The sequence below is a fragment of the Amyelois transitella genome, chromosome 7 (assembly GCF_032362555.1).
Source record: "Amyelois transitella isolate CPQ chromosome 7, ilAmyTran1.1, whole genome shotgun sequence".
NCBI classification, from domain to species: Eukaryota; Metazoa; Arthropoda; class Insecta; order Lepidoptera; family Pyralidae; genus Amyelois; species Amyelois transitella.
This window is the reverse complement of record NC_083510.1, coordinates 5184990-5211297: the sequence shown is the minus strand read 5'-3', so window position 1 is coordinate 5211297 and position 26308 is coordinate 5184990. Positions and strand designations below refer to the sequence as shown.

At 33.9% G+C, this 26308-nt stretch overlaps 1 protein-coding gene across 1 annotated transcript in view; it reads left to right on the top strand.

Annotated features, from left to right (window-relative positions):
* Positions 1-18671: 18671 nt before the first annotated feature.
* Positions 18672-26308, top strand: part of LOC106133786 (uncharacterized) — a 98471-nt gene continuing 90834 nt past the window's right edge. The window contains exons 1-2 of the mRNA XM_060944984.1: positions 18672-19317; positions 19553-19747. Of these exons, the coding sequence (XP_060800967.1) occupies positions 18672-19317; positions 19553-19747 (841 nt within the window). The remainder of the gene's footprint in view (positions 19318-19552; positions 19748-26308) is intronic.

The window sequence follows — 26308 nt, the reverse complement described above, 5'->3', positions numbered from 1 at the left end:
TTTTAGATACTAACGTAAAATATTTATGAAACTAGAAACTTTACTTAGTTGCTCCCTCTAAAAATGCTCTGCAAAAGTTTTTAGCGAAAACTTTGGGCCATTCATACTTTATTTTATAAATATCTACATTATTAAAATAAATAGTATTAGAAGAGGCAATGAGAAGCTTTATTTCAAATAAAAGCCACGTTTGGCAAATGCCGTCACTGTTTTAGAAAAATATCACAAGCTACACAACGTATGCAAGTGTCGAAAATTTTATGTTAGCTAAATACAAAAGGTTACTGAAACCCTTAAGGCAAAAATGTAATTTTTAAAAGTTTTTGTGGCAACGAAGTTACGGGTAAGGTAAACGTGACTGAATTATTTACCACGCACAGCGCGGTCATACTATTAACTATGGAAGACGAAAAATTGCGAAGTAAATTGAGACGGTAAAATGCTTGAGATATTTCTCAAAATATCCATGTTGTTTTTTTTTGGCTTTTATCCGCATTTTCAACTAGTACCTAAAAATATCTTGACTGTTAAAAGATGCATTATTATTATTTAAGATGAAAAGCCATACTATTCTGTATTTACTCTGTGTGAAGTGATAATGGTAAATTTTTAAAACGGCTACCTGCTTGGCAAAGACTTCTCATACGAAATTTACAAAACTGGATAAGGTCACATGTCTCTCACTATCATCGTCCGTCTAGCCTTAGTCCTGGTTACGTCCTCACCTTTGTCAAGTGCGCGGAGTTTGCACCCACGATCCTGGATTGGGCAAGTCGGTACGGTAACACATTTAGTTGCCTCAATTTACTTATGATGTTTTTCCTCAAAATTCGGAACTCAGAAAAAGTCTTCTGTACCTAATCGATAAGTTAACCGGATTCAATCAGAGTCATGTTTTTTTTTTCAAATTCTTATTTCACTTCTTTTTCTTCATAGCAAACAAAACTGTTTTTATGTTACAGTACATTCAATGCATAGAAATGTATTTTTAACTGTTTTAATTTATTGAATAGATCGAAACAAATAAAAAAAATCCATCTTCATTCATGGTAGATTGAAAAACCGATTTCCATCTGCAGAATATTGAATACAAAGCATTATTTGGTTGCAGAAATTTTGTTCATTTGGCCACATTTGTTCGTTCTATTGTGAGTGTTGTGAAAATGTACCTTTGTCAGAAATTCAGTTTTAGCTCGGTTGAAATACGCCAGTCAAAATATTGAACCGACATGTGAATAAATATTTTATTTATAATACCTTGATTGTGAACTGGATAGTGAACAATGCTTTTTTGTAACAGTACACGTTTTGGGGTCAATTTTTAATTTTGAATTGAAAAGGCACTTGCACACAAACAAAAGTATAATAATAATTAAAAACAGTATTTGCTCCTTAGTAGTAGTGTTAGTAGTTATAAAATTTTTCGAGCCAAAATCATAGTGGGTACTCTTATTTATTCCGATTTTGAAATCAAAAGCTAACTAAATTATAAAATAAAGTTTACTGTGCAGCAACTCTACCTGCATAACGTCGACTCGAGGTTTGCCCAGTAGACTTGAAAGTTACAACTTTACATTTGACAATCTATTTAATAGAATAACTTAAAGACAAAGCAACATTGTAGTAACATTTATTTATAATCGTCTCCACTCAGTCTACAGTCAAAGTTGGAAAGAGCTAAATGCACATTCACCATCGCGTCGTTTGTCGGATGCCACTTTACTGCGGACGTTAAACGTTTTATTGTCCATATTATGTCAAACATCCCTGGAGCTAATTAAACTGAGAAGTCTATCTTTCTATCGTCGTTGAACAATAGTAGTAGTTTTGTTTGTAGTTCAACAGTTTGTTTTGTTAAATTCTTAACACAGACAAAATTACACATCTTTTCTGAAGGGTTAGGCAGACCTACGTATTTTCAATTTTTAAATTATTTTGCATCATACATAGGTACACATACTGAATCACGTCTTTATCCCTTACGGGGTTGACAGAGCCAACAGTAGCATAAAGACTGTAAGGCCGCATCCAGCTTAGATTCGAATAATGACACGTTGCTAGCCCATCGCCTAAAAGAAGAATCCTTTTTTAGCCTATCCATAGTCGCCTTTTATGATATTCATGTTAAAGAGATGGAGTGGTCCATTCTCAAGTGCCGTGAACCAAAAGGCACCAATTTTGAATCACATTGTGTAAAAAAATCCACCTCTCTCTAATGTAATTATTGCATATGCATTCCATAGTGCTTTCTAGTTCTGGGCAAAATTGAAGATATATAAATTTTATCATTTGTAGTTACAAAGCGTTATTTGAAAAGACCAACATGGCTTATCTTTGTTTATTTTTATTACATTTGCCATTAATCTTTCAGTCCTTTAGTTACTTCTTACGATACTTATACGAAAAGTGAATTTTGAAGCTCTACAATCAATTTTACAATGAAAGTTCCTACACAAACATCTTAAAGGTAAGCAGAAGGTTACTAAAAATGCCTCAATGCCTCCTGATATCAAGTGTTAAAAATCTTAATTTTTAACACTTGATATCGCAGCTATATGAATTTTTAATACATACTGCAAGAAAGTGAGGAGATTAAATGATTAATTTTGTCATGACGGCTAGCAGTAAAAATAAAACGTTGTAAATCTTAATAATTTAAAAGGAGAAGTTCAATCGCATTTGCTTAATCCGACTGTAAACTGGCAAACCATTTGCTTGACAACTCAATTAAAATGGCAATTGAAGGAACGGAAGATGCAGCAAGTACTAATTTAATTTAAAATGGAATCAATTTAGTTGGGGTTGAGGATTAAAATCCAATTACATGAAACACACGTTTAGGGATACAGGTTTTGTAGGTTTGTTGATTGTAGTTTTAAACAGCTCTGTCACCGTAATAAATATCAACAACAAATTAATGACATAAGAATAATGAGTCCGGCCTAGGTTTGGTTTCCGTGCTAGAAATTAGATCTTAGGGTCTCGAAGGTCAGACGGGAGTAACTTTCGGTTACCTTAACCCTGCAGTGGTCGCGCACCTAATCGAGACAAGAGTGGTCGCGCGGACTACATACGTAGTCCATATTCAAAATGAAATAACTTTTGTTTTTTTATATAATTTATTTATTTTACTTATGGAATTATAATCAGTATAGTTTTCTTAACTATATAAAATAAAATAAAAACTTAGATGTCAACTCTTTTTTATATTAATTAAACAAAAACAAAAATACTTCTCTAAATTGGCACAATAATCACAGCTTTGATTGATTGAGATCACATTTAAATATAATAATAAAAATTAATCATTCATAGCATTTTCTACACAGGAAAGACACATAATCTTGGAATGATCTCCACAAATAAACTTCTTGCAGGCAGTGCACGACTTTCAAGTATTTTTATTGCGAGCTCTTCTATAGTCGTGGCAACGGCGCCTACATTGCTCGACGTCGCCTCTGAAGCTGGTGCTTGTCTTTTTTGGTCCGTAATACCTAGAAAATCTTTAATTTTTATTGTCAAAGACCTCGGCAACGATTTTGAGTCTATTCTTTTTTGAGCCAATGGTTTCATCCAACCCAAAGATAAGTCGATCAGGAAGTCCCGACGGCATATATTTTCATAATTTTTATTTGCTGTGTAAATACATAATGCATTTGGTGCACTCAAGTTTAGTAAATTGAAGAACACCATTAGAGGCCATCTTCTAGAGTTTCTCGAAACGTCATACAAAGAACATTTTATCAACAAAAAACACTATGTTGCCTCCGGGTTCTTCCTCTGTTTTGAGGAAGCGTTTTAGACCACACTGTGTTATCAACTCCTGTGTAATATTCATTACGCCATCGTCTTTGCTGAGGTGGTTCCTCATCTTCAGAGCTTTCACCCGACCCTTCTCCTCTAATATCTTGTTCCTGCTCTGATCTACTTCCTCGTCCGAGCTAGACTCAGCTTGATAATTGTCGATGTCGGCATCAACTTCTCTCAACCACGCCTCTATTTGTGCAGCTTGTCGATAATCCATTTTTATCCTAAAAATATAATGTTAAATTAATTTATAGTAAAATAACATAAATCAAAAATATTTATATTACATATTTACATCAATTTATACATAAAATAAATTAAAACAAAAAAAATATGAAGTGAAAAAATACTTACGTAATTGGTCGCACGGACTACATGTGTAGTCCAGGAACTTTGCGGAGCTAGTATTGCTACATCCGCGTGTGACCGGCGCTCGTGCTGCACTGTGAACGTTCCGCGATTAGTCATTTGAAAGTACCTAGCGGCACAAGAACCTAACGTGTAGCGTTTAAGAAATAAAACTGATTTTGTATCAGTGGACTACATATGTAGTCCGCGCGACCACTGCAGGGTTAATAATCCTATTTTTGACTGTGGTCATTGCAATGAATCCAAAGCTCCTTTAGAACCGACACCGTGGCAGGAGTAATATGACTATTAACTAGTGAAAATTGCCGAAAATTCTTCACAGCCTCTCTCTACCATATCCAAAAAGATAATGTCAGTCCACATTTCTTCTCCTATTTACATACAATTTTTTGCTGACACGAGAAAAGATATCTGTACGCGTAATATGTAATTTTTGTATATTCTTACACTTCTGGGTGGAAAAGTACGCTCATTGCCGAACATGAGTCACCATTATTACTTTTATTTTGTTAATCTTGATTTTACAAAATTATGTTTACCTTATTTAAAGTTTCATCTTTACAAAATAAATACAGGTAAAGGTAATGGAATGAACTCTTAGGCTTCCACTTAACTTTTTAACGAATGTCGATTCTTCACAAAATAAGATTCAAAAAGCAGACGTTTTTTAAGTATGACTCATTTTTATTAAAAGTTGTGTTAACAATGGAAACAATTTTAAATTCTCGTTTGCATTCGATTTTCTCGTTAAATCAGAATCTGCTCTTTGATTAAGCAAAGTAAAACGAATTGTACAGCTGATTCGATCACTACTACTGGAGCCGCTTTCCGTAAGATATTATTCCATTTATTGCACAATATAAGATCTAATTTATTTTTGAAAATAAGTATTCTAAGTAGACATATCTTTAACTAGCCCATTTGTTATAAATAGAGATAGTTACTTATAAACAAACATTTGGCTATCCTTTCCAAAAATTTGATGTTGAGGTAAGAACGTACCGTATAATAATTTATTAATAGCTCGCGACTTCTTTCGCCAAAAAAGTATACTGATAATCGTTCATGCCCTATTTAAACCCCTTCTCCAATAAAAAAAGGAGCCTATGTTCCTCCTCAGGAACAACTTTATTTTTTTTATTAAATTACAAAATTGGTTCAGTGGTTTAGGCGTGAAAGCGTTACAGTTAGACGAGCAGACATTTGTAATATTAGTATGGATAATTATCATGGAAGCAAAGCAACAGGCAAAACCTATTAACGATATAAATAGAATTATCTTGTAACCAGATGTCTCCAAAACAGATCTTCGTCGCCAGAAGAAACTCTCCGTGAAATATGTGCCAAATAAATTCACCTAAAATAACGAGATCTCTGTCAACATAGGCTTAGGAGATTTCGGTTACACGGCTTAGAATATGGCTATTTATTTTCCATTTCAAGGATTCCAATGTTGTCTGGCATTTTTACACAAATCTAAACTAATGTAAAATTTTCATACCCGTGAGACTTTTGGAAAATCCTATTTTGGGGCACGTCTCAAAGACCAATTAGGCTGTGCGCTGATTTGTCAGTCAGACGTCAATCAGTTTTCTTTGTTTTATATCAAGATCATTTTATATCATTTATAGTTTCCCAGCGCCTTTAGATAATTAAATATGGTACTAATAAATTCATTAGTTTCATCTTACTCGTTGGGATATTAGATAGCCTCCCACTCCAATTTATTTATACTTGCTATAATTAAAGTACGGTCTATAGAATATAGAATTGCTTTATTTTTAGATAGATATATTTATTTTTCACTCTTATAATTGACTGAAAATCCAAGCTGAAAACAACGTGACTCGGTTCAACTGCGGTTGATAACTTATTAATGAAGTGAATGCGTGTCGCTTAATGTTTAATTTTGGGGTCGACCCACGACGGACGTGGCACCCTACGCGGGATAACTCGCACTCCAGGTTTAACTTTATTAACCATGGGCAACGTATTTTTTGTCACCTACGATTCACTGGATAAACAATCATTTACTGATTTAAAAGATGAAAAATTTAAAAGAATTCTATAAAGTCGATTCTTAGTCGTGATAGAACCGGAAATACGAACATCTTTGTGGGAATTCTCTTTTAGTGCACCAATAGGATAAGGAAGCTATGTGTCAAATTACTAATCCCTAGATCCAAGGTTTGGAATTTACGATGATATTTGAGATTAAGATGTACGTTACCTAGGTATGGTGTTATCATCCTCTTGGCATTCGTCTGGGTTTGAGTCTCTCCGGGGAAAACCCAAACACTGTCAAAGATCACCATCCAGGGCTGGAAAGACCAGATAATGACACTGATTATTTAACTCTTGGGATGTCAAATTATACCCTTAGATATATTTCGGTTTCCTTTAAGTTGATGTCATCATTATAAAACATGTTATTTGTAGGACATACTTCATTTGACGTTTTTACAGAACCTACTTAGTTCTATTGCCGTGAAAGTTTCCTTAACTAATAAAAGTTCAACTGTAAACATATTTCATTAAATTAACAAAACAGTGATATCTTTTCGAGACAAAGAATAAAATCAAATCCTCTTTACTACCAGTGCACTTACCGCTGCATCAATCGATCGTGAACGAGGTACTTATCGCATTCATCCGCAGTATTGAATCAAAAGCCAGCGATGTTCTGAGATCTCTTCAACAGTATCAGAGAAGTTCTAATTAGAGTCGCTTGATGGCTCGTGAATGAAACTGTTTTAACGAGTGAAGTAACATTTTTAATTAGTTAATCAAACATAATTTGATGTTTGTTCAACTCGTGACAAGTACAGACTTGCTTATTTACAGGTGACTCTTTCGTAAGAAATGTATAATTCGCTAGATAGGTAACGCATACTCTATCTACACTATAGTTCCTCTAAGCATACACCAAATGAGTATGAAACAAGGAACATGCCGCAACTGAAACTTCCCGGTCTGTTATAAACCCTTTATTACTTAGCAAAGTACCAATTACATGACCTTATGAAGTCGGGAGTTGTACTGATTTCATTATATTGGCACTTACGTGTGTTCGTGTGTCGTTATGCCAACTTTAATTTGTTCTACCGTGTAGCAGTGGTAAGATGTCAATGATTTTAATTGTAAAAATAATGTTGACGGTGTATTTTCTTATTTACGAAATCTAATTTAGGCACTAATCCTTCATTTACAAATGGGTTTGCGGGTAACAAATTCTCACACAGAGAGAGTAATCTCACATCTAACGCAGGATCGGACAGGTCTTATAAACGAAGATGAATCCGCTGCGGGAGTGGGCTGCCAGTTGACAGATTTTGATAGAAGGATCCTTTATTAAGGATTGCCGATAACACACTTTTCCCATTGGTCTCTTTATGTTGTACTATATTTTTCCAAACGTTTCTACTAATTTAATAGATTTGCTACGATAGATATAGGACGCTTGCAAAGCGATGGTAATACATATTTTTTTATATTTATTAATGGAGCTGGATTTAATAATATTGGTATATGAAAAAATGTGGTACAGGATGTTAACTTAAAATTCTACTAAATTATATATAGTTAATTAATATTGATTTAAATTTTAATATGAAATATGTGAATGAAATAAATAAAGATTTAATTTTATATTTGTAATAAAAATGCCGTGTGGTTCCCGGCACCAATACAAAAAAGAATAGGACCACTCCATCTCTTTCCCGTGGATGTCGTAAAAGGCGACTAAGGGATAGGCTTATAAACTTGGGATTCCTCTTTTAGGCGATGGGCTAGCAACCTGTCACTATTTGAATCTCAATTCTATCATTAAGCCAAATAGCTGAACGTGGCCTTTCAGTCTTTTCAAGACTGTTGGCTCTGTCTACCCCGTAAGGGATATAGACGTGATGATGTGTGTGTGTGTGTGTGTGTGTTGTAATAAATAAACATATCAAAAGACGTTCTCAAATATTATGACAAAACCAGTAAGTCTACATTTTACCATGTTCCAATAATTATTGAAAAAATTCTTCAGCATCCTTTGCCAAATAAACCGTTAAATTTTCCTGACCTTATGGTTCAATATAATGAACCTAAAAAGATACACTTAATAAAACAAATCTATTTAGAACTCTAAATTCTTATCACACGCAACGTATGGCTCTTTTTCAAAGGGACTTAACTAAGATTATCAACGTGGAAGGGTGGCGGCCCCACCACGCCGCCTATATTCTGACCGTCATATAAAAAAATTAGGAAACCTGCTGGGAATTCCTTCATTTGTAATAAACACACGCGACGTGGACATATTTTCTGCTCTTAGGAACTCGCGGCCCTTGGGCATCTAAATTAAGGCAGGTACTTTTATGTGTCGTGTATTTAATTAACTAGTTTTCGCAATAAGTTTATTTATTCAGTGACGTTATTGTTTTATATTAAGCAGGTAGATGAGGTAGAAAGTATTTTTATGAAAGAAAAGAGGTTAATGATGACAGAGAAACAGTAAAGAAAGATGAATCGGTAACATCTGGACGAGTGTCATGGAAAAGATGCAAGTCAGATGCCGCATGACTCACATTTTTGACATGATCAAGTTAAGATTTAACTACTTATTATGGCATAATGACATGGTCCCAATGGGACAACCAACTCCAAACTCCATGAACAGTCTCCTAAAAGACTGAATTGCTCGTTCAATATGTTCCATTACATAATTACCTGCAAGGTGGGACCCTTGCATCATCCTAAAAGGTTTCCATATAAAGCAAAACAAAATCATTTCACTACGTAACGGTTTTCCGCTAAAGGTAAATTGAGTATTCGACCTTAAATATTCATACTTATGATCTTTCACAGCGAAAGCTTTCAAAGTGTCCACTTTTATTATGGTACCGTTTTGTCAAATTGTTCTATATACGATATTAAATTATAAGAGGACTGAGGTCGGGCAGAATGTTTTGTAGGAGTAAAATTCATTACTTTGAGTGTTTCAAATTAAATTTATGTAATTTTAACTCAAAATTAGTTTGATTTAAAGAAAAATTACTAGATAAGAGTTATGGCATTTAATGTTATTAAGGTAAGCAACATTTGAACTATTGATGTATTTTTAATGAACATTGACAGAAAAGACACAAAAACTACAATAAAATAACAATCATAAGTTTCAAAGTAAAACCTTGCATAATGATAATAAATAAATAAACATATAGGAAAATTGCACAAATTGAATTAGCCTCGAAGTAAGTTCGATACAAACCCGATGATCTATATTTTATAATAAATACTTATATACAAAAATATCCAAGACCCAGGGCAATTAGAGAAAGTTCGCTCCTCATCTTGCCCTGGCCGGTATTCGAACCCGGGACTTCCAGTGTCACAAACAAGCGCACTGCTACTGCGCCACAGAGGCAGTTTAATGATGTTTTGAATAGCTTTGCTGTTGTCTTTTTTTCCCTAAAAAGAAATAGCCCTGATTAAATGCCAACTACAGATGTAAAAATAATGACTAAATGTGAATTTCTTTTTATAAATGGTTTCGTTTACAAAAGCAAGAACGTGATCGTACATAATTAAGTTTGAGAGCGGTCTCGGCTAAGGAATTGATGGCCATCGATTACGTTGAATTTACTTCAAGATGTTTTACAGAATATTTTTAGAGCCATCGACAGAAGTACTCGTTTCATTCTGTCTATAAATTACATTTTTTATTTTTTCTAAATACGGTTGACTTTAAAATGTAAATAATTACTTTAATTGCAATATTGAATATCATCATTACACGTGATTCAACAAAAAGCCTAATTACTATATCACATGCTACTGTGGGGTTATTGAAAACAAAATGTCACTTCTAATATCGATATGGGCTGTGGATACAGCTATAATAACAACAATACTGTTAATCTTTTAGTCTTCAGTTGGTTGTGTAGTTTCCAGCATACATTACCTTCTTGTGCATATTAAATGAGGCAACTAAATAAAAAAAATCATATACAAAGGTGTTTATTTTTATGTGAAAATTTATCGATACTATACTTCTTAACTGCTTATTTTTAAAGATATTTTTATATACCTAAAAGATTTTAACACCTGAAAGCTTCTGAATAGCATAATGATTGTCAAACATAGTAAACATTAAGGTTGTTTTAGTGAACTACATTTATCAACATATAGGACAAACTTCTTAATGGCCAGAGTTTACGCATTATAAGTATAAATTAAAATTAATTCGTAGGTATATAACTGAATAATTATATTACTTTTATTTAATCTCACAACTCTAAAACCTTTAGTCTTAGTTTACGTTATATAAATGGAATGAAACAAAATATCGAAATCCCACAACTTCGAGAATAAATAATACCATTCTATCTCAGTACCCTACCCATTTATGGATCCATCGACAGATAAAATATCATATTTCATCTCTAATGCTTGTTTCAGTCTGCAAAAGCCCTTTTAATGCTTTGATAGTTGTTTTGCCTACAGTAAAGTAAAAAATTTCATGATAAAAATACGGAACAGTCAACGACGTAATAAAATATAATGTGTATATATTTTTTAAAGTCCTTAATCTAAATGTATAACGAGAAGCTACTTATTGTTATCTCATATGTAATTGTTCTTTGGATTAATTTTCTCTTTAATTAGCAGTTTTGAATCGCTATTTTTTTCCCGCAGCTTCGTCGTAGTTATTTGTTGCAAATGCCATGGGCATAAAAACTACAATATTAATTTTATTCCGGTGTAAAATGAGACCTTTGTATAATACTCATAACTGTTGTTGTGCAAAAACTTGTACAAATTCACTTTCAAATTTATATACGGGATGGGTTTCTGTAAGTACCACTTAGATGCAAAATTATAAAAAATGGAAAGATATACGCAAATCACGCCTCTACCCGGGAGGGGTAGGCAGAGACTACCTCATTCCGTGACCAAGGAAGGTCATGTTCAGGTGTTTCAGTAATAAAAAAATATTATAGTTGGAAAGAGTGTCGATTCAAATAGTGATGGTTTGCTATCGCCTAACAAAAGAATCCCAAGTTAACACATTTTATGTATAGGTATGTATATTTAATTTATTACCAACGGAAACTATATATAGGTAGGTCAATAAGTTCTCATCGTCGTAAAAATATGAAATTGTAAACCGTTGTCAAACTGGTTCAATAGTACTAATTGCCATCTTTGAGTTTATCAATATGGCGAGGACATCATGAAAATCAGGCAAGTATTTTTAGATATCGTAAGTGTAAAAGTATAGCAAATTTCGTGACTAATAAATATACCTACTATATGTTGGAAAATATTTTATGATACACGTAATATTACATTCCAAATATCTTAAGAAATACCGCGTTCACAATGAAAATTCCTATAACTATTCTTCTACTGCGATGCATCACGCGAAGGCATGCGCTCCCCTTATTTGGTACATTATTTACTATTATCTCTTTGTATGCGTGACATTGTAACATTCTACTTAGTCACATATACCAATTCCCTGAAAAAAGGAGAACATAAAAAACTAAACGTTTGTCTCTTATAAAAAACCTAAAGAAAATCTCTCTTATCAAGTAGCTCCATAAGGCTTAAAAATAAGAATACTAAAATGTGAGTAATATTTACACAAGTTATAAAGGTATTCCACTTACCTTAATATGAATGTAGGTTCGTTTATATTTATAGCCAAATAAAACCGACCGCCACAAATAAGAAGACACAAAATTTCGCCCATATCATATACTCTTTGGATGATTTCCTATTATATAATCCATGTGCCAAAGTATAATTTCATTGTCAATTGTAAGGAGCACCTTGTCTTCAAACTAGTAGTGAATGATTACTTCAGAGAAATCCTTATATTTTGGGTTTCCATTTCTTATTATAAATATTAAAGCCTATACTTAATAACTAAGAGGACATTGTCTTACTTTCATAAATTAGATAGACAGCTCCGGGCTCTAAATCTCAACTTAGAATGCAAACGAGAATTTGTATGTGATTAGAATGTACTATATGTCAAAAAATAGTGGCATCAATGCATAAGGAATATCTTCTCTCATATCGGATGTGTCTGCGCCAGGGGAAATGAGTTGCACCCCGCAATACCCCGTTTCCCCTGGTAATGACACTAGCCACTTACCTACGTACGATGCGATGTTTAGTTTTCTAGGTTAATTTTATGCGGAAAATGTACAGCCGCTGCATTGTGTCGGTAATCGTTTCTTTTTTTTGTTCGTGAGCGTTTTAATGTTTTAGTAAGTGTTTAATGCGGATTTGTAAATGTATATTTGGTTTTGTTTTGGTGAACACAACTTTTCCTGTTGCTTTTCGGCATTATCTAAGTTCACTTTTTCTTAGCTATCAATAAATTTAGGAGCTTTATTAGCTTAAATTTAGGAGACTCACTACACGTTTACTACGTAATTGATACTTTGTATTTAAAATTTGTACTATGATTTTTATCGTAATCAAAATATGTATATATTTATTTGTCTTTCAAAATAACAAGTACTATCTAAGTTATTATGAAAACCTAAGTAAAGTTTGACGAAAGCAAAAGTTAATTATGAATCACTTGAATCAACATTAATACTTATCACGGTGAATGAAAAACAACAAGGGAATAATTTAATGTTTAAAATCAATGAACAAGTCAAATAAATGTATTTTTTTAAGACAATTGACATTCATAATTACAATGCTGCATTTTGTTCACACTTCCGCAGGTTGATGCTATGCAGAGACTGTACAATTTGTAAATTTAATTTTAGTTTGTAATCATATTTATTTTATAAGTAGGTTTGTTTGTAAACATTAAGTTATAAAGATAACGTCAAACAAAAATTAAAAATGTTGCATTGCTTGACAAATACATATCTACCTTAAAATAATAAACTTTCGGATTAGGTCTAGGTCATCCGTAATGTTAATATTTACCAAACACCTGTAAATGTATCAGTAACATGTTAAATCTTGTTGTCACATTGTGATGGAGTGTAAATTAATATTTCGCTGTCTTAATTTTCAGACCAACAAACGTTGACATTTTCACAGTGACTTTTGACTAAAGAAAAAAAGTTAAATTACTTTTACTTAATTTTCAAGAATGAAGATTGTTTTGTTAATGACCTGCGCTTAGTCTTCAAGGTAGCGTAATATAAATTTATTTTGCTTAAATCGCAAAAGTCTCTCATTAAAAATTGTGTAATATAGAGCATTGGCTTTAATTCTGTCTTTTAATGTAAAGTTGCCGAGACCAGTGCTAGTATATACATATACAAATTTCTCATTTCTTAATAAAATATTGAGTGATAATACATCTGCTATAAAAACTTTGTCCAATCTTTTTCTTGTTTCGTCAGTTTTAAAACGATAGGGGAAGACCTAAAAAGAGATGGATAGATAGCATAAAGGAAAGTATGAGTAGAAAGGGAGTGACCAGTGAGATGGCAAGTGACAGAGGTAATTGGAAAAAAACTAGCATACTGTGCCGACCTCACATAAAAAGTGGGAAATCGAAAATATAATCAAAAAAAATATAAATAAGAGTTATAAAAGTTTCTGATAGATAAAACTGAGATTCAATGTCTGTTCAATACTGCATAACAAAATAAGTGCAGTGTATAGAAATAGTCGCAGTGTGCAAAAGTTTCCCGCGTCCTTAAAATTTTTCGCCATAATGAGTGTGGGCCCGCCATTGTTGCCACACTCCGACCTCCATTCGCTTCCGTATCTACAAAAAGTAAAGATAATACAGAAATAAAGCTCCGTTAGTTCTTCTTCCTCCTGGTCTTAATCCGGATTACATCCTCACTTCTCTGAAAAAGAGATCGGAATGCGCCTTTCGACTATGATCCAAGAGTTGATGAGTCAGGGTTTATCTTTATCCAACTTTCACAAATATCACAGGAGAATCTAGCCCATATTGGATCATGCCACATTTTTTCAACACTGTAGGCTCTGTCTACGCTGCAAGGGATATAGACGAGACTATATATGTACGAGTATATTCAAACATATTTACTGCTAGTGTGATATTTTGTAATTCTATTGTAATTGTAATTATAAAAGGAAAAACTCCGATAACTTACCGTTATCTTATGATAGCTTCAGATATTTTTCCTTAACTTCAATATTTTATGCCTTCACCGAACATCACGTATCGGATTTTTATTATGTTGTAGGTACTTACTTACCTATACTTATCTGAAGTGTTGTACTAGATATGCAAAATGATTGAATTTTTAGAGATGCCATGAGCAGCTTTCATATATATTATAATATAATAGATCTGCTGCTAGAAAATGAGAAGATGTGAAAAAACATTTTTGATATATTAGAGCCATTAGTGGTTGAATAGATTTGAGATACTTACTTACCTGAACAAAAATCACTTTTTTCTAAGTTACATATGTATCGTACATTTAGGAAACTCGTTGTGCTACTGACTTGCAGGCAATGCGAAGTCCTGCAGGAGGATTTTTTTTTCATATAATATTACACAAGAAGTGTATGCAAGAGAGGGAATCATTGAAATTTCTGATTTACAAAACTGGAATAAAAGGAAATTTTGGTTTTACACTACCGAAGCTTCGAGGACAATCTAGTTTTATGTAAAATCAATAAAAAAAAATTGCAGGTATTTTGGTAATTTGAAAGATATAGTCTCTACGTAGGTACCACTCCGGGAAAGAGGTGTGATTGTATGTATTCCGATTACATATATTAGGGATTGTTTACTGCCTAAAAGGGATAAATGAAAAGCTGATATCTGTTGACGTCAACAAAATATTATCAAAAGATAAGAATGTTGACGCACTGATGTTATGTAAATTTATAGGCCCACAATGAAAATATATGAAAAAACATCGCTGCAAACAGCTTTGCAATTAAACGTTATCGGTAAATCACAAAACAAGTACACATGGTTAATGAATACACTAAAGTGACAGGAACCTGCTTCGACGTAAATTAACTAAAAAAAAAAAAGAAATACAATGTCGTACATTCGTCATTTATCTTTTCACATTCAAAATTATTCTGAAATTTCTGCTTCGCATGTGCTCTGCTCCAGCTCCGACTCAGATTGCCAATAAAAAGAGTCAATTTCTGTTCATTTTCTGTTAATAGTAGAAGAATCAATACGAAAAGATTGAAAGATTTTTCTTTTAACGATACGATAGCATTATAGCAACTGAACATTAAGTGATTCTAAGACGGACAGGGAATGAGGAATCTGCTAAAGGTCGTGAACTCCCTGCGGAATTAGCTCTGTTACGGTATCCCTCCATCTGTTCTTGTTTTAGGCTTCACGGAGAGCGACTTTTAGTTGAGTGGCCAGTGTAGAAGAGACCTGATCCACCCATCATATGAGACTAAAGAATATAGGCATTTGCTATCAATTTTGCCAGTAATAATTACTTCAAGATTGTGACTACTACTCTCTGACCAAAAAAATATAATGGTATAAGTATACAGGCGATATTTGTTAGTAGTTTATTATTTAAAGCACAAACTAAGCATATTCAGTGAGCTTTCGTACTGGATCAAGTTGGTCAAGTGATTCGATATACTGACTGCTCGAATATACGTCTAATTTGATTGTTTTCATGTGGCACAACCGTGACAATAGCTGTTACCGTATATGTAAAGTTATTCCCTATAATCCAATCTGCTATCGCGATTTGATCACGGAATGCTTTCCATTTCCATCCCTTTTTGTCCTTATCGGAAGTCATTTATCAATTTTGTATGTTAATGACTTTCGTGGTGGGAAATTAAACGCTTTGACTAGTTGTAACAATTTGTAAAAAATATTGCCAGCTTACTGGGTACACTAACAAGTCTATGAACAGATAATGCGCAGCACTAAATGTGAAATTTGTAGAAGAATAATTTTTTATAACATCTTTTCATCATTTTAGTTCCAGTTAGTTTAAGTTTCTTCTTCGTGCAGTCTTGACATAGAGAAAGACTTAAAACTAAATCAGGACCCGTTAGTGTGACAAGTTCGATAATCGGTTGTTACATCAAGGTTATATATATTACGACAAGTATCGCGAGCATACGCGATTTAACGTGATTCTTAGAAACAAATAGCTAGTGCTTGCCTAAAATTTTATCATTTGAATTAAATGACATTATAGGCAGAGTCAAAATTTTTGTAATCAATCAATAATTAGTCTCAGGAAATGTCGACACTGGTCTTACGATAAAGAATCTCGTATTTCACCGATAAAACTTCTAAATAAAAGAAAATAAAAACTTAATTAGGTGCGGATTACATAAAACCAGCTGAAGCTGTGAAAACATAAAAATGTCACGTTCATTTCTGAAGTTTGAAAGCTCGAAGATTTACGTCGATGTTAAAACGTTTAAACTAGTAGTTACAACTAAATTTAAAGGAGTTTGTTATTATATAATTTTTAGTCGCTGAGACAGGTTTTTAGGCAACTAGCCAAAAGTTGTACTAATATATCGAAGTTTAGGCAAAATTGTTATTTCGACGTCAAGTATCCACAGAGCAAATTTGCACAGTTAGGAAAAAATTTAATTGTTATATGCCTTCATGGAGTAACATGCCACTTTTTTCTGGAAATTCTGACGGGGGAGAAACTTCGTGTCAAAGTTAAAACCAATTAAACATTTAAATTTAAAATGTAGGCTGGTTACCTGCCGATTCTATAAAAATAAGAGGTATCTGTGAATTTTTAACTTCAGCTATTCACACCCAAATTTCAGTTGTTTTATACAGCATTTCTCCTTTCTTTCTCCTGACTAATGCACTCTACCCCCGTAGCATGGCACGCGCGACGCCATTTTTATCGCGCGACATATTGTCGCTGTCCCATGTCACGTCAATAAAGAGCCAAGCAGCGATAGTTGTATGCTGGTGCATCGCAATCGTGTATATTGGCGGACCGGGGGCTCTTAAAAAAAAGCTGAACAAAATTATCTATATCAATTCATATATGTTGTATGGATGTATGGATATAGCCCGTAGCCGTACAGTATTCATACATCCGGACAAATAAAATCGTAGTGTGTATTTATAAAATAAAATAACAGCAATTTACTGATACAACAACGGCTATTTACATTTCATCAGTTTCTATAAAGACCACTAATTATTGATGATTAAACCTGATGATATTTACAGCAAAAGGCACCAATATCTCTAAAAACATGAATAATATAAAAATAAAACACCCCACATTCTTATTTTATTAAAAAAAAGTTAAACAAACTACAAGCAGGGTTGGCGCTCTAGAAGGATATTCACGCAATTTAGTTAGATTTCTATCAATTTTGGGATGAAACCGATAATGTGATACAGAATATGGGTTATCTGAAGTGTAAACTAGCGAGACAAGCAGGTCAAGCGCGCCACAATAGCCGCGGGGTAACTCGACTCTAGAGCCACTTAAATTTTCACTACGTAGCGATACTCTGCTCTCTCATTATTTTTTTCTTTTCTTTGCCGTTCTGAACAACATTCCGTTTCAATGTTGACTTTGTTATTGTAACTTAGTATCGTAAAGAACATAATTTGAACATTTTAAGATTACAGGTTGAATTGACATTGAATGACTTAAAAAGTAACTTTAAACCTTAAACTAACTTTTACTTAATCTTAATTACTTTACTTCTATGCTGGCCTGGCAGCGAACAAATAAACCTAGTATGAGCCACCTTCTTTTGTTCTCACGCAGATTCGAAAACTTTTTCAAGGTAAAGGTCAAACTTGAAAGTTTTGTTTAAGGCTAGGTCATTTGAATCTTAATTTGATGAACAAGCTATTCAGCTTAGCATACCTTTTACTCTTAAATTCAAAATAACATTGAACTTTTAATTTTGTAGATTTATTTTATAAGAAATATTGATTCCTACCGGATAATTAATTCGCTTCCACTGTAACAAATGAAGGTAAATTAGGTATACAATGGACCTGTTGTAGCGACGACCTAAGCTACATATTTACAGTGTCAATATTACCAGTGTCTATTGCGTGCAGCAGGCCGCAGCACAACTGTTGTTGTTTGTTTTGTTGTTGTTACAACACGGTGTTCGTTTGAGCCTTTTGTTGGTTACTTTCGGAAACGTTGATTATTTTTATTGTAATAAATAATATCTTTATTCTTTTAATTTCATATTTTTCCACATAGGTTCAAGATGCGTTTTGCGGAAGTGTAGCTGATGAAACAAGAATAAGTTCCTTTCCTACCTCCTGTTCGTAGCTCAAAATCCCATCCATACACATTCCTTTATCGTTTTTCGCCTTTCCATCCAGGAAAGCGACGTCACTTCTGTAACATTCCACATAATAGTAGTAAGTTTTCGACTTACTTGATTCATTATTAATTATTTTGAAACGAATGCTAAAATCCAGATTGTAAATCGAAATCGGTAGCAGTAAGATTAAGTGACGCGCGTACACCTCTTCGGAGGGCGCGAGGGGCCGGCGCGATGCGGTCTCACCAGGGATGTACGTAATATATCCAGCGGATGAAGTAGTTTCCCTGACTTACAACTCGCAGACGCTGCCACGGCTTCGGCAGCGACCCACCCTCGACGTCCTTGTTGGCCCGTTGCCGTCTGCGACGCAAAGAGCGCTACCCCTGCCCCCGACCCCCGCCCCACCCCGCGCCGCTTCCGTCCCCAAAACGGCGCCCCCGGAGCCTGCGGAGCGCGCGCCGGCCTCGCCGACGCCGTCCATCGAGCGGCCGGCTAAGCTGCGCGAGCGCACTAAGGCGAAGCTCCTTAAGAAGCTTGGCCGCAATGAACCCAATGACTTCGGCAAAATTGTTAGGACCCCGGCCCCTGATGAATTCGAACTACCTGCCCCTTTACCTACGCCGGCTTTCTCCAGAAAAAATATATTCGATCGTGACTTCGACGCGTTGTTCGAAGTCGCGACATCGCCACAATTCACGGCGAAAATTCGTGTCACGACGCCTGAGCCCGACCATCGGTCTGATGTATCTGCATTACATTTTTCTCCATCTTCCTCCTCACTCAGCCTGCTCCCACCGAGGCCCAATTCTGAGCCGGCACCCAGTATATCTCCCTCGACCTCTCTCCGCGCCTCCACAAACTCGACGCCAACTGGACACCGGTCATCTATAGAAGGTTTATGATGAAGTGTGCATTTGGGAGTGCTTTTTTCATCGACTAACAGAATGACTTCATTGCACATGGTAATAAAATAAACCACAATGCTTCACCACTTTTACTTCCATTGACTGGAGTTGTCTAATCCGTATTGTTTGATTGAACTGCAGGTTTTTGTTTTATTAAGTAGAGCTTTGTAAATAAAAACGTATGTATTAAATTTGTTGTATGCACACTTTGAATTTTATTACAGGTCCCAATTCTAAGTCGAAGAAAGTAAGTTTCTTCAGAAAGCTGAGTCGGGCACGGGACAAGGAGGCGTCCCCTCCTCGGGGGCGCGTCATGCAGCAGCCTTCTTTGGAGATGGCCTTGCGGGAACTAACACACCCCACACACAATGAACAGCTCAAGAATCAACAGCAAGTTACCTTCAAATTGGTCAAGACAGGTGAGTGTAATAATATTCTTGTTTACATGTTAGTATTCATAAGAAGATGCTTTTATTTATATTGTTCAACTTGGTATTGAAAGAGTAAAATTTTAATTGAATTTGAGCAGAAATATCTTCACAGGCCTATTCGTTGAGGCATTCAATTGTAATCAATTGCCATTCAATAAATTTCATGAAACTGACGACGAGTTTCACTTTTTTTATCCAGCACAAAAATGTACAACAAAGTTTTCATTAAAAAAAAGGAAAAGAAACGATACCATAATCATCACTTCTACCTGTATTCTTTTTAAATTTCTGTAAAATCGACATAAAGCCTTGTTTAAAATCCCCGAGTTTGCCGACGAAGCGTGTCACTCAATATCAAAAACATACAAAGGGCTCTCTCCATATGAAAATGGATTCCGGCTGTGGTTTGCTTTCAAAGGATTTATTTTTGCCATCGCTTTCCGAAACAATCGGTAACTGAAAATTAATAAAAGGTTGTAATGGATTTGGCTAAATCGAATATAAATTTACCGAATACAACTCTTTGCAAAAAAATATCGTAAATTAGAAAATATACACCGATGCAATTATTTTAAATAAAAAGTATTGTGTGACCGATTTCATTACATACATAATTATTGTCAAACTAATCCGATTACAAAATGTATATCCCCAAACGATACAGGATGGCAATTTATTTCTTAAGCTCGTGCGACCAGTTCGAGTCACAAGGCAAGAACATTCGTTAGTCAAAGTCTGTTAATAAAATAAAATAAGTACAGTTATTTGTAGGGAAAATGTCAAATTTCATAGTAAATCCGTATTATTTTAGAGATATATTATAGATACAATTTTCGCTTTTAAATATGTATGTTTCTTCTGAAAGACATCTCAAGCAGGATTTTAATAAAATTTATTTACAAGCAAGGATTTTACATAAGGATAAATTCGTAACTAAGATAAGTTACGAATTTAACCTTATGTAAAAGCCGCAGAATCGTAATGTTATGGTTATTCTTATAAAATTTCTAAGCATATACTCGTATTATTATTCGTATGGTACCTACCTACACACACAAATGCTCATAAATTAATCGTCCTCCTGGGTCCCGGCACATTAACATCATTCTGACCCTTAATGCCTTGGACCATGGATCACATCTTCTCACAAATAAAATAATGAAAACACGGTTCGTAAAATCCTGAACCCGGCCTAGATTAACTAACTAGGTCTTGTTTGAGCAATGCAATTTGGAGACAGCACTTGAATTACGTTATTCACATGAAGAGCTCCACCTTGTTTTACATAGATTTTTACATTTTATTTCTGGCTTATCCACAGTTAAATAATAAAACTTTTTAATGATGGCTTTTCCATATTTCATTAATCGATTCCATTGTCAACGACAGACTTTATAAAATTTTAATTGCCCTTGTGTAACGCTGTGTAAAATTTGGTATGAATATTTGAACGTTTGACGTTTTGTAGCTTCAAAGGTTATGGTGATTATATTTGGTAGTCACGTTTTTCTTATTCTTTTTGTTTCATTGCATTATGAGTTTTCGATATACAATTATACATTGTCATTCATAACAATTTCCGTCTCGTTCTCTCACGTTGTAGCTTATGTTGAACCCTCACCCGATTAGTTTAGCTCGAAGTACTTTTTCCCGCACTCTTTTCTCTTTTTTGATCATTTTTTTTTATTTCCGGTTCAGAATCTTAAATAAGATTACACTCTCCCATAGAGCCATATGTGGTGACCTATTAGTTATATATATACCTTATAGTTTTACCAAACTTCCAGTTATACGGGCCCAATCATGGGAGCTGTTCTGCTGTCACGTTTGATTCCTCTAACAGGTACGCTGTTAGAGGAATCAAACGTGACAGTCCTCTAACAGGTTCTTGACTCCGTACAAAATATCTTTCGCGTCCCTTCAAAGTTCTATATTTATTTTATATTTTAATAAAATTACAATGATATTTCAATCAGACCTAGTATAGGTAAATCTCATTAAAGCAGCGCAATTTAGGGACCCACCACAACACGCGCCATGGCTGGATAACGCTACCGCAAAGAGCGAATCACTTTGGCCCAAAAATAACAGCTTTTTGGCATACACAAGGTAGGTCGACATTTTCCTTGTTCCAAAAATTGGGTTATTTTTACATTTCGCGGAAAACACGATTCAAATTGGTCCCATTTTTATTATGAAATTGAGTTGCATTAAAATGATAATGGCATTGTAACTTCCATTTACAGCATTCATTTCCTTATTTCGTCCCGTGGAACACCAAAGTGGTTTACCCAGGTGTTCTACAGTAAATTTTTGGTGCCATTTACCTATATTCATATATACAAGCTATAATAGCCCATGTATGTTTAAATTTAAATTAATTTTATATAAGTTTCATCTGTGTCTTCAACGACATTGAAAATAAGAGTTCTATTGCCATCTATCCTATCTACGAGTACATTGATTAGGTATTTGTAGCTTCATGTTTAATCACTAAAAAGTAGATAAGTTCTAAAGTGTACCAAATCATTACATTGCATAACCCTCATACCTAAATGATGTCTCTAGTCTAGAAAATTGCAAGATTATAAAAATATTAAAATGAGAGCGAAACTAAAAATGCATAATTGTAAAAAGTTTAGAAGTTAAATTGAAACTTCCTTTCACACTCAAATTAGGAGACTGTGTTTGCTTTTTTTGTTAACCATCAGTCTCTCCACTTTTGCAATTAGATTATATCAGATCAGATTATATCAGAAATATCTATAGAATCACTTTTACTTCACATATTATTTGGATGCAAGGAGTTTAGTCTACAACCGAATATCTATCTCATAAACATAAACTTTTGTACATAACATTTTGATTTAAATGAATTACTTATTATGCAAATTGTAACACCACATTATAAATGAACCGTACACAACATAAATTATCAAAGCGCGTAATTGGTCTTCAAATGTTGCCATGCAGAATTTCTGTGCGCTCAAACCACATTACTCACACATTGGCTTCAACCGACTGTACATACGATGGCGAAATAATATTATGTATTATGTACAAAAATAATCGAATAATAACACTAAATGATATTTATTATACAAGATAAACAGATTAAATTAAGTTACAATGTTATGAATAAAATTTACTTCTTTCCCAATAGGATTGTATCTATTTTAAATGAAACGAACTTGACAAGTGAAGTTGCAAAACTCTTTGATGTACTCGTAATGCATGAAAATTTGTGACAAAGGCAAACGCTTTCGTACTGCAGGCAATCTCTTAATAATTCACTGTTCCCCGACCAAACCTACACTAATATTAAAGCTGTCAGTTTAGTAGCTGTTTAAGTTGTGAATTAGTAAACATTTTGAGTCTGTGTGTACGAAATAGAATATTAATGTAAAAATTTGACTTGGAATATACAACTAATAAATAATGAATTTTACATGAGCAGTCTACGTAGTGACTTGTGGTATTCTAACTGTATATACTACTTACATATATATTATATTTATATTGTGTGTATAACTTGTCTAGGAATAACTTTCTTTTTGACTTTTTTTTATTAAATATAACTAGAAAAGCTTTAGTAACAGACTTTAAACCAACACTCCAATCGACATTGTCCCTATGCTGACCAATTCACTAGTAAATCCCGTTTATATCATTACAATCACACAACAGTTACATGGGCGTTATGATCACAAAATATATATTTTCAATATATTTTCGTTAAGGTAAATAAGAATAGGCCTTTGATGTTGAATAACAAGGAAATTTACTGACTTAAGTTAAAATTGAAATGCCGTTGTTCCTTTATTTGTGCTAAAAGTTTGGTTTATGGAACCAAATACGATTGGTTAATTTGAGACTCTTCAATATATTATTAGATAAATCCAGTTTCGATTTTCATCGTAAACAAACATTTATAAATTAGATTTATCTTAAATCAAGATTAATTTCTTGACATTAACAAATCTGTGACGGTATTATGCAGTGTGAGGAAACTAACACCTGCAGGCAACTTTAACAATATATGTACATGTATTTAAAACTTTTCCGTTACTGAGAAACTGAGTGACTGAAGGACAACCAGCAGCCGAAACTACTGACCTTAGAAAGTTTGGTATGAAAGTTCCTTAGAAACTTTAGCGGCGCACTTAGAGAGGATTTCCCGAAATTCCCGCGGGAACGGGAATTTACGATATTTTACGTTTACACGAGCGCATCCGCGTGCAATCCAGCAATAAATTATAATGATCCTATATGGCTTTCTTCAAGTTGTCGTCCTAAGTTGCTTAGATTAGGTGGTAGTCGTGACTTGCATAAAAATGGTCTGTGTCGTGGTCAAAATAACAATACAAACCCACACGACATATCATATATAGAAGAACTAAGTACCCGAAATCGACGAGCTTGCATGAAACAAGTTTTGAATGTGGATGAAGCGAAGGAAGTATGCAGAGATCGTGGCAAGTGGAAAGATGTAGTCTCTGCCTACCCCTCCGGGTAAGGGGCGTAATTTTATGTATGTATGTCTGTAAGAACTAAGTGACCGTGTCGCTAAAAAGGTCAATTAAGACTATATTATGCACATTTTTCTACAAAATTCGCATAATTTTCTTGACATACATACATAAAAATTTAAATAAATTAAAATAAATATACATACATTTACATTTTCTTGACATTTTTAAAAATATTGAGAAAATACAATATTGTCATTCTGTCCATTAAAAACGCTTTTTATGTTACTTCCTCGTGTTTTATGAGCAAGCTTAAGTAAATTATTTACTAGATACTTTTTATCTAATATATCTTCAAAGGAAACACATAAGCTAATATAGACCGGTTTACTTAAGAAAGAATTTGAAAAAAATGTGAGTCTATTTATACCCTACAAAAAGTCTACAAATAAAGGATGTACATAAGTACCTAGTACGGTACGTTAAACATAACTTCAGTCACAAGTTAAATTTATATATTGTAATAAATGCTTGCGCCCTTTTTATCTCGATAAAAGCTTTATAATTTTATAGAAAATAATTTCGAACAAATCCATTTGTCTCACAAATTCAATGAACTCACGCACTGGTTAACTCCTATAAACAGCCTAGTTTAGAAAAATACTTATTACGTGTATAGTGATGTAGCCACAGCCTCTGATACGTAAACCGCGACATCAAGCACCGTGTACGTATTTCCCATACAATGCGGTCTCGAACGTATACCAGGGCATAATACTTTACACAAGATTGGCTTCTGCTTTCACCAAATTTAAACTGGTATTTGATATCGATCTCGATGTATTTGCATAGTAAGCTAATTGATAACCTGTACTTATACTATGAAAATATTAAGCAATATTTGAAAGATCGTTTGTAGTTTCATTATAAAAAGGATTAACAAAAAATCTGAGTCCCAAAATCTTAATTGTCACAACACCAAACATTTCAGTATTTATATCTATCTATTTTTATAAGTACATATAATAATATAAGTACATATAATATTTATACAATTATACACAAACTGTCCTGCAATATGTATTCCTAACAATGAAGTACATACTTGTAAAGTACTATAGGCCAATTTCAAACCGATCAATTTGTCTAACAAATTCGATAAACTTCACTCCAATAAACAGCCAAGTTTAGGGAAATCACAGTATAGGTATAGTGATGTAGCCACAGCCTCTGATACGTAAGCCGCAACATCACAGCAACGTGTACGTATTTCCCAGACAATGCGGTCTCGAACGTGTACCAAGGCATAATACCTTACACAAGATTGGCTTCTACGTACTCTAAAATTAATGCTGGTAACGGAGGTTTACAATAACAGTAGACCTATCATGCCTTAATAACCGCCCATTTCACTGGGCTAAATTCAGACGTCCTACTAATCTTACTATCACTCGTCTAATTTAGTTACCGAATCCGAAAAGGATGTTTTGATTTTGTGAAATGGGAAAAAATAACGTTGTATAACTTCTTCATCATATGCCCCGATGATGTCTTGACAAAGTTTAAGAATAGACCTACCTACATAATATATTGTCTCGCATAGCACTACACTCTTCTCTCTCCGAACTTATTTCGGATTGCCGCCTGTTGTGCTGATAACTTTGCTTAATATAATTATACTAGCTGTGCCCGCGACTTCGTCCGCGTGAAATAGTTATTTTGGGCATCATATTTATTTTTGCAGGCGGTCACGCGTATTAAGAAGAACGCTGGTTCGCCGTATTAAATGTTTCGCTGCAAATTGCTTATAACGACTATATCTCAAAACCTATTCGTCTGATTTATATACTGTAAATGGCAATTTTAGTATACATGAAAAGCCGAAAGTAATAAACATATTTATTTTGATAAGGATTAATACTGAATTAAAGAAAATTGGTTTCAAAATAACTTATGTTTATAATGAAAAAATAATCTTAAAAAATTAACATAAAAGTGGTTATTATAAGTAAACCTTAAGAGATAGATATATGCTCTCGCGGACTTTTTTGTGGCAAAAAATGAGTACTTCACATCTTTA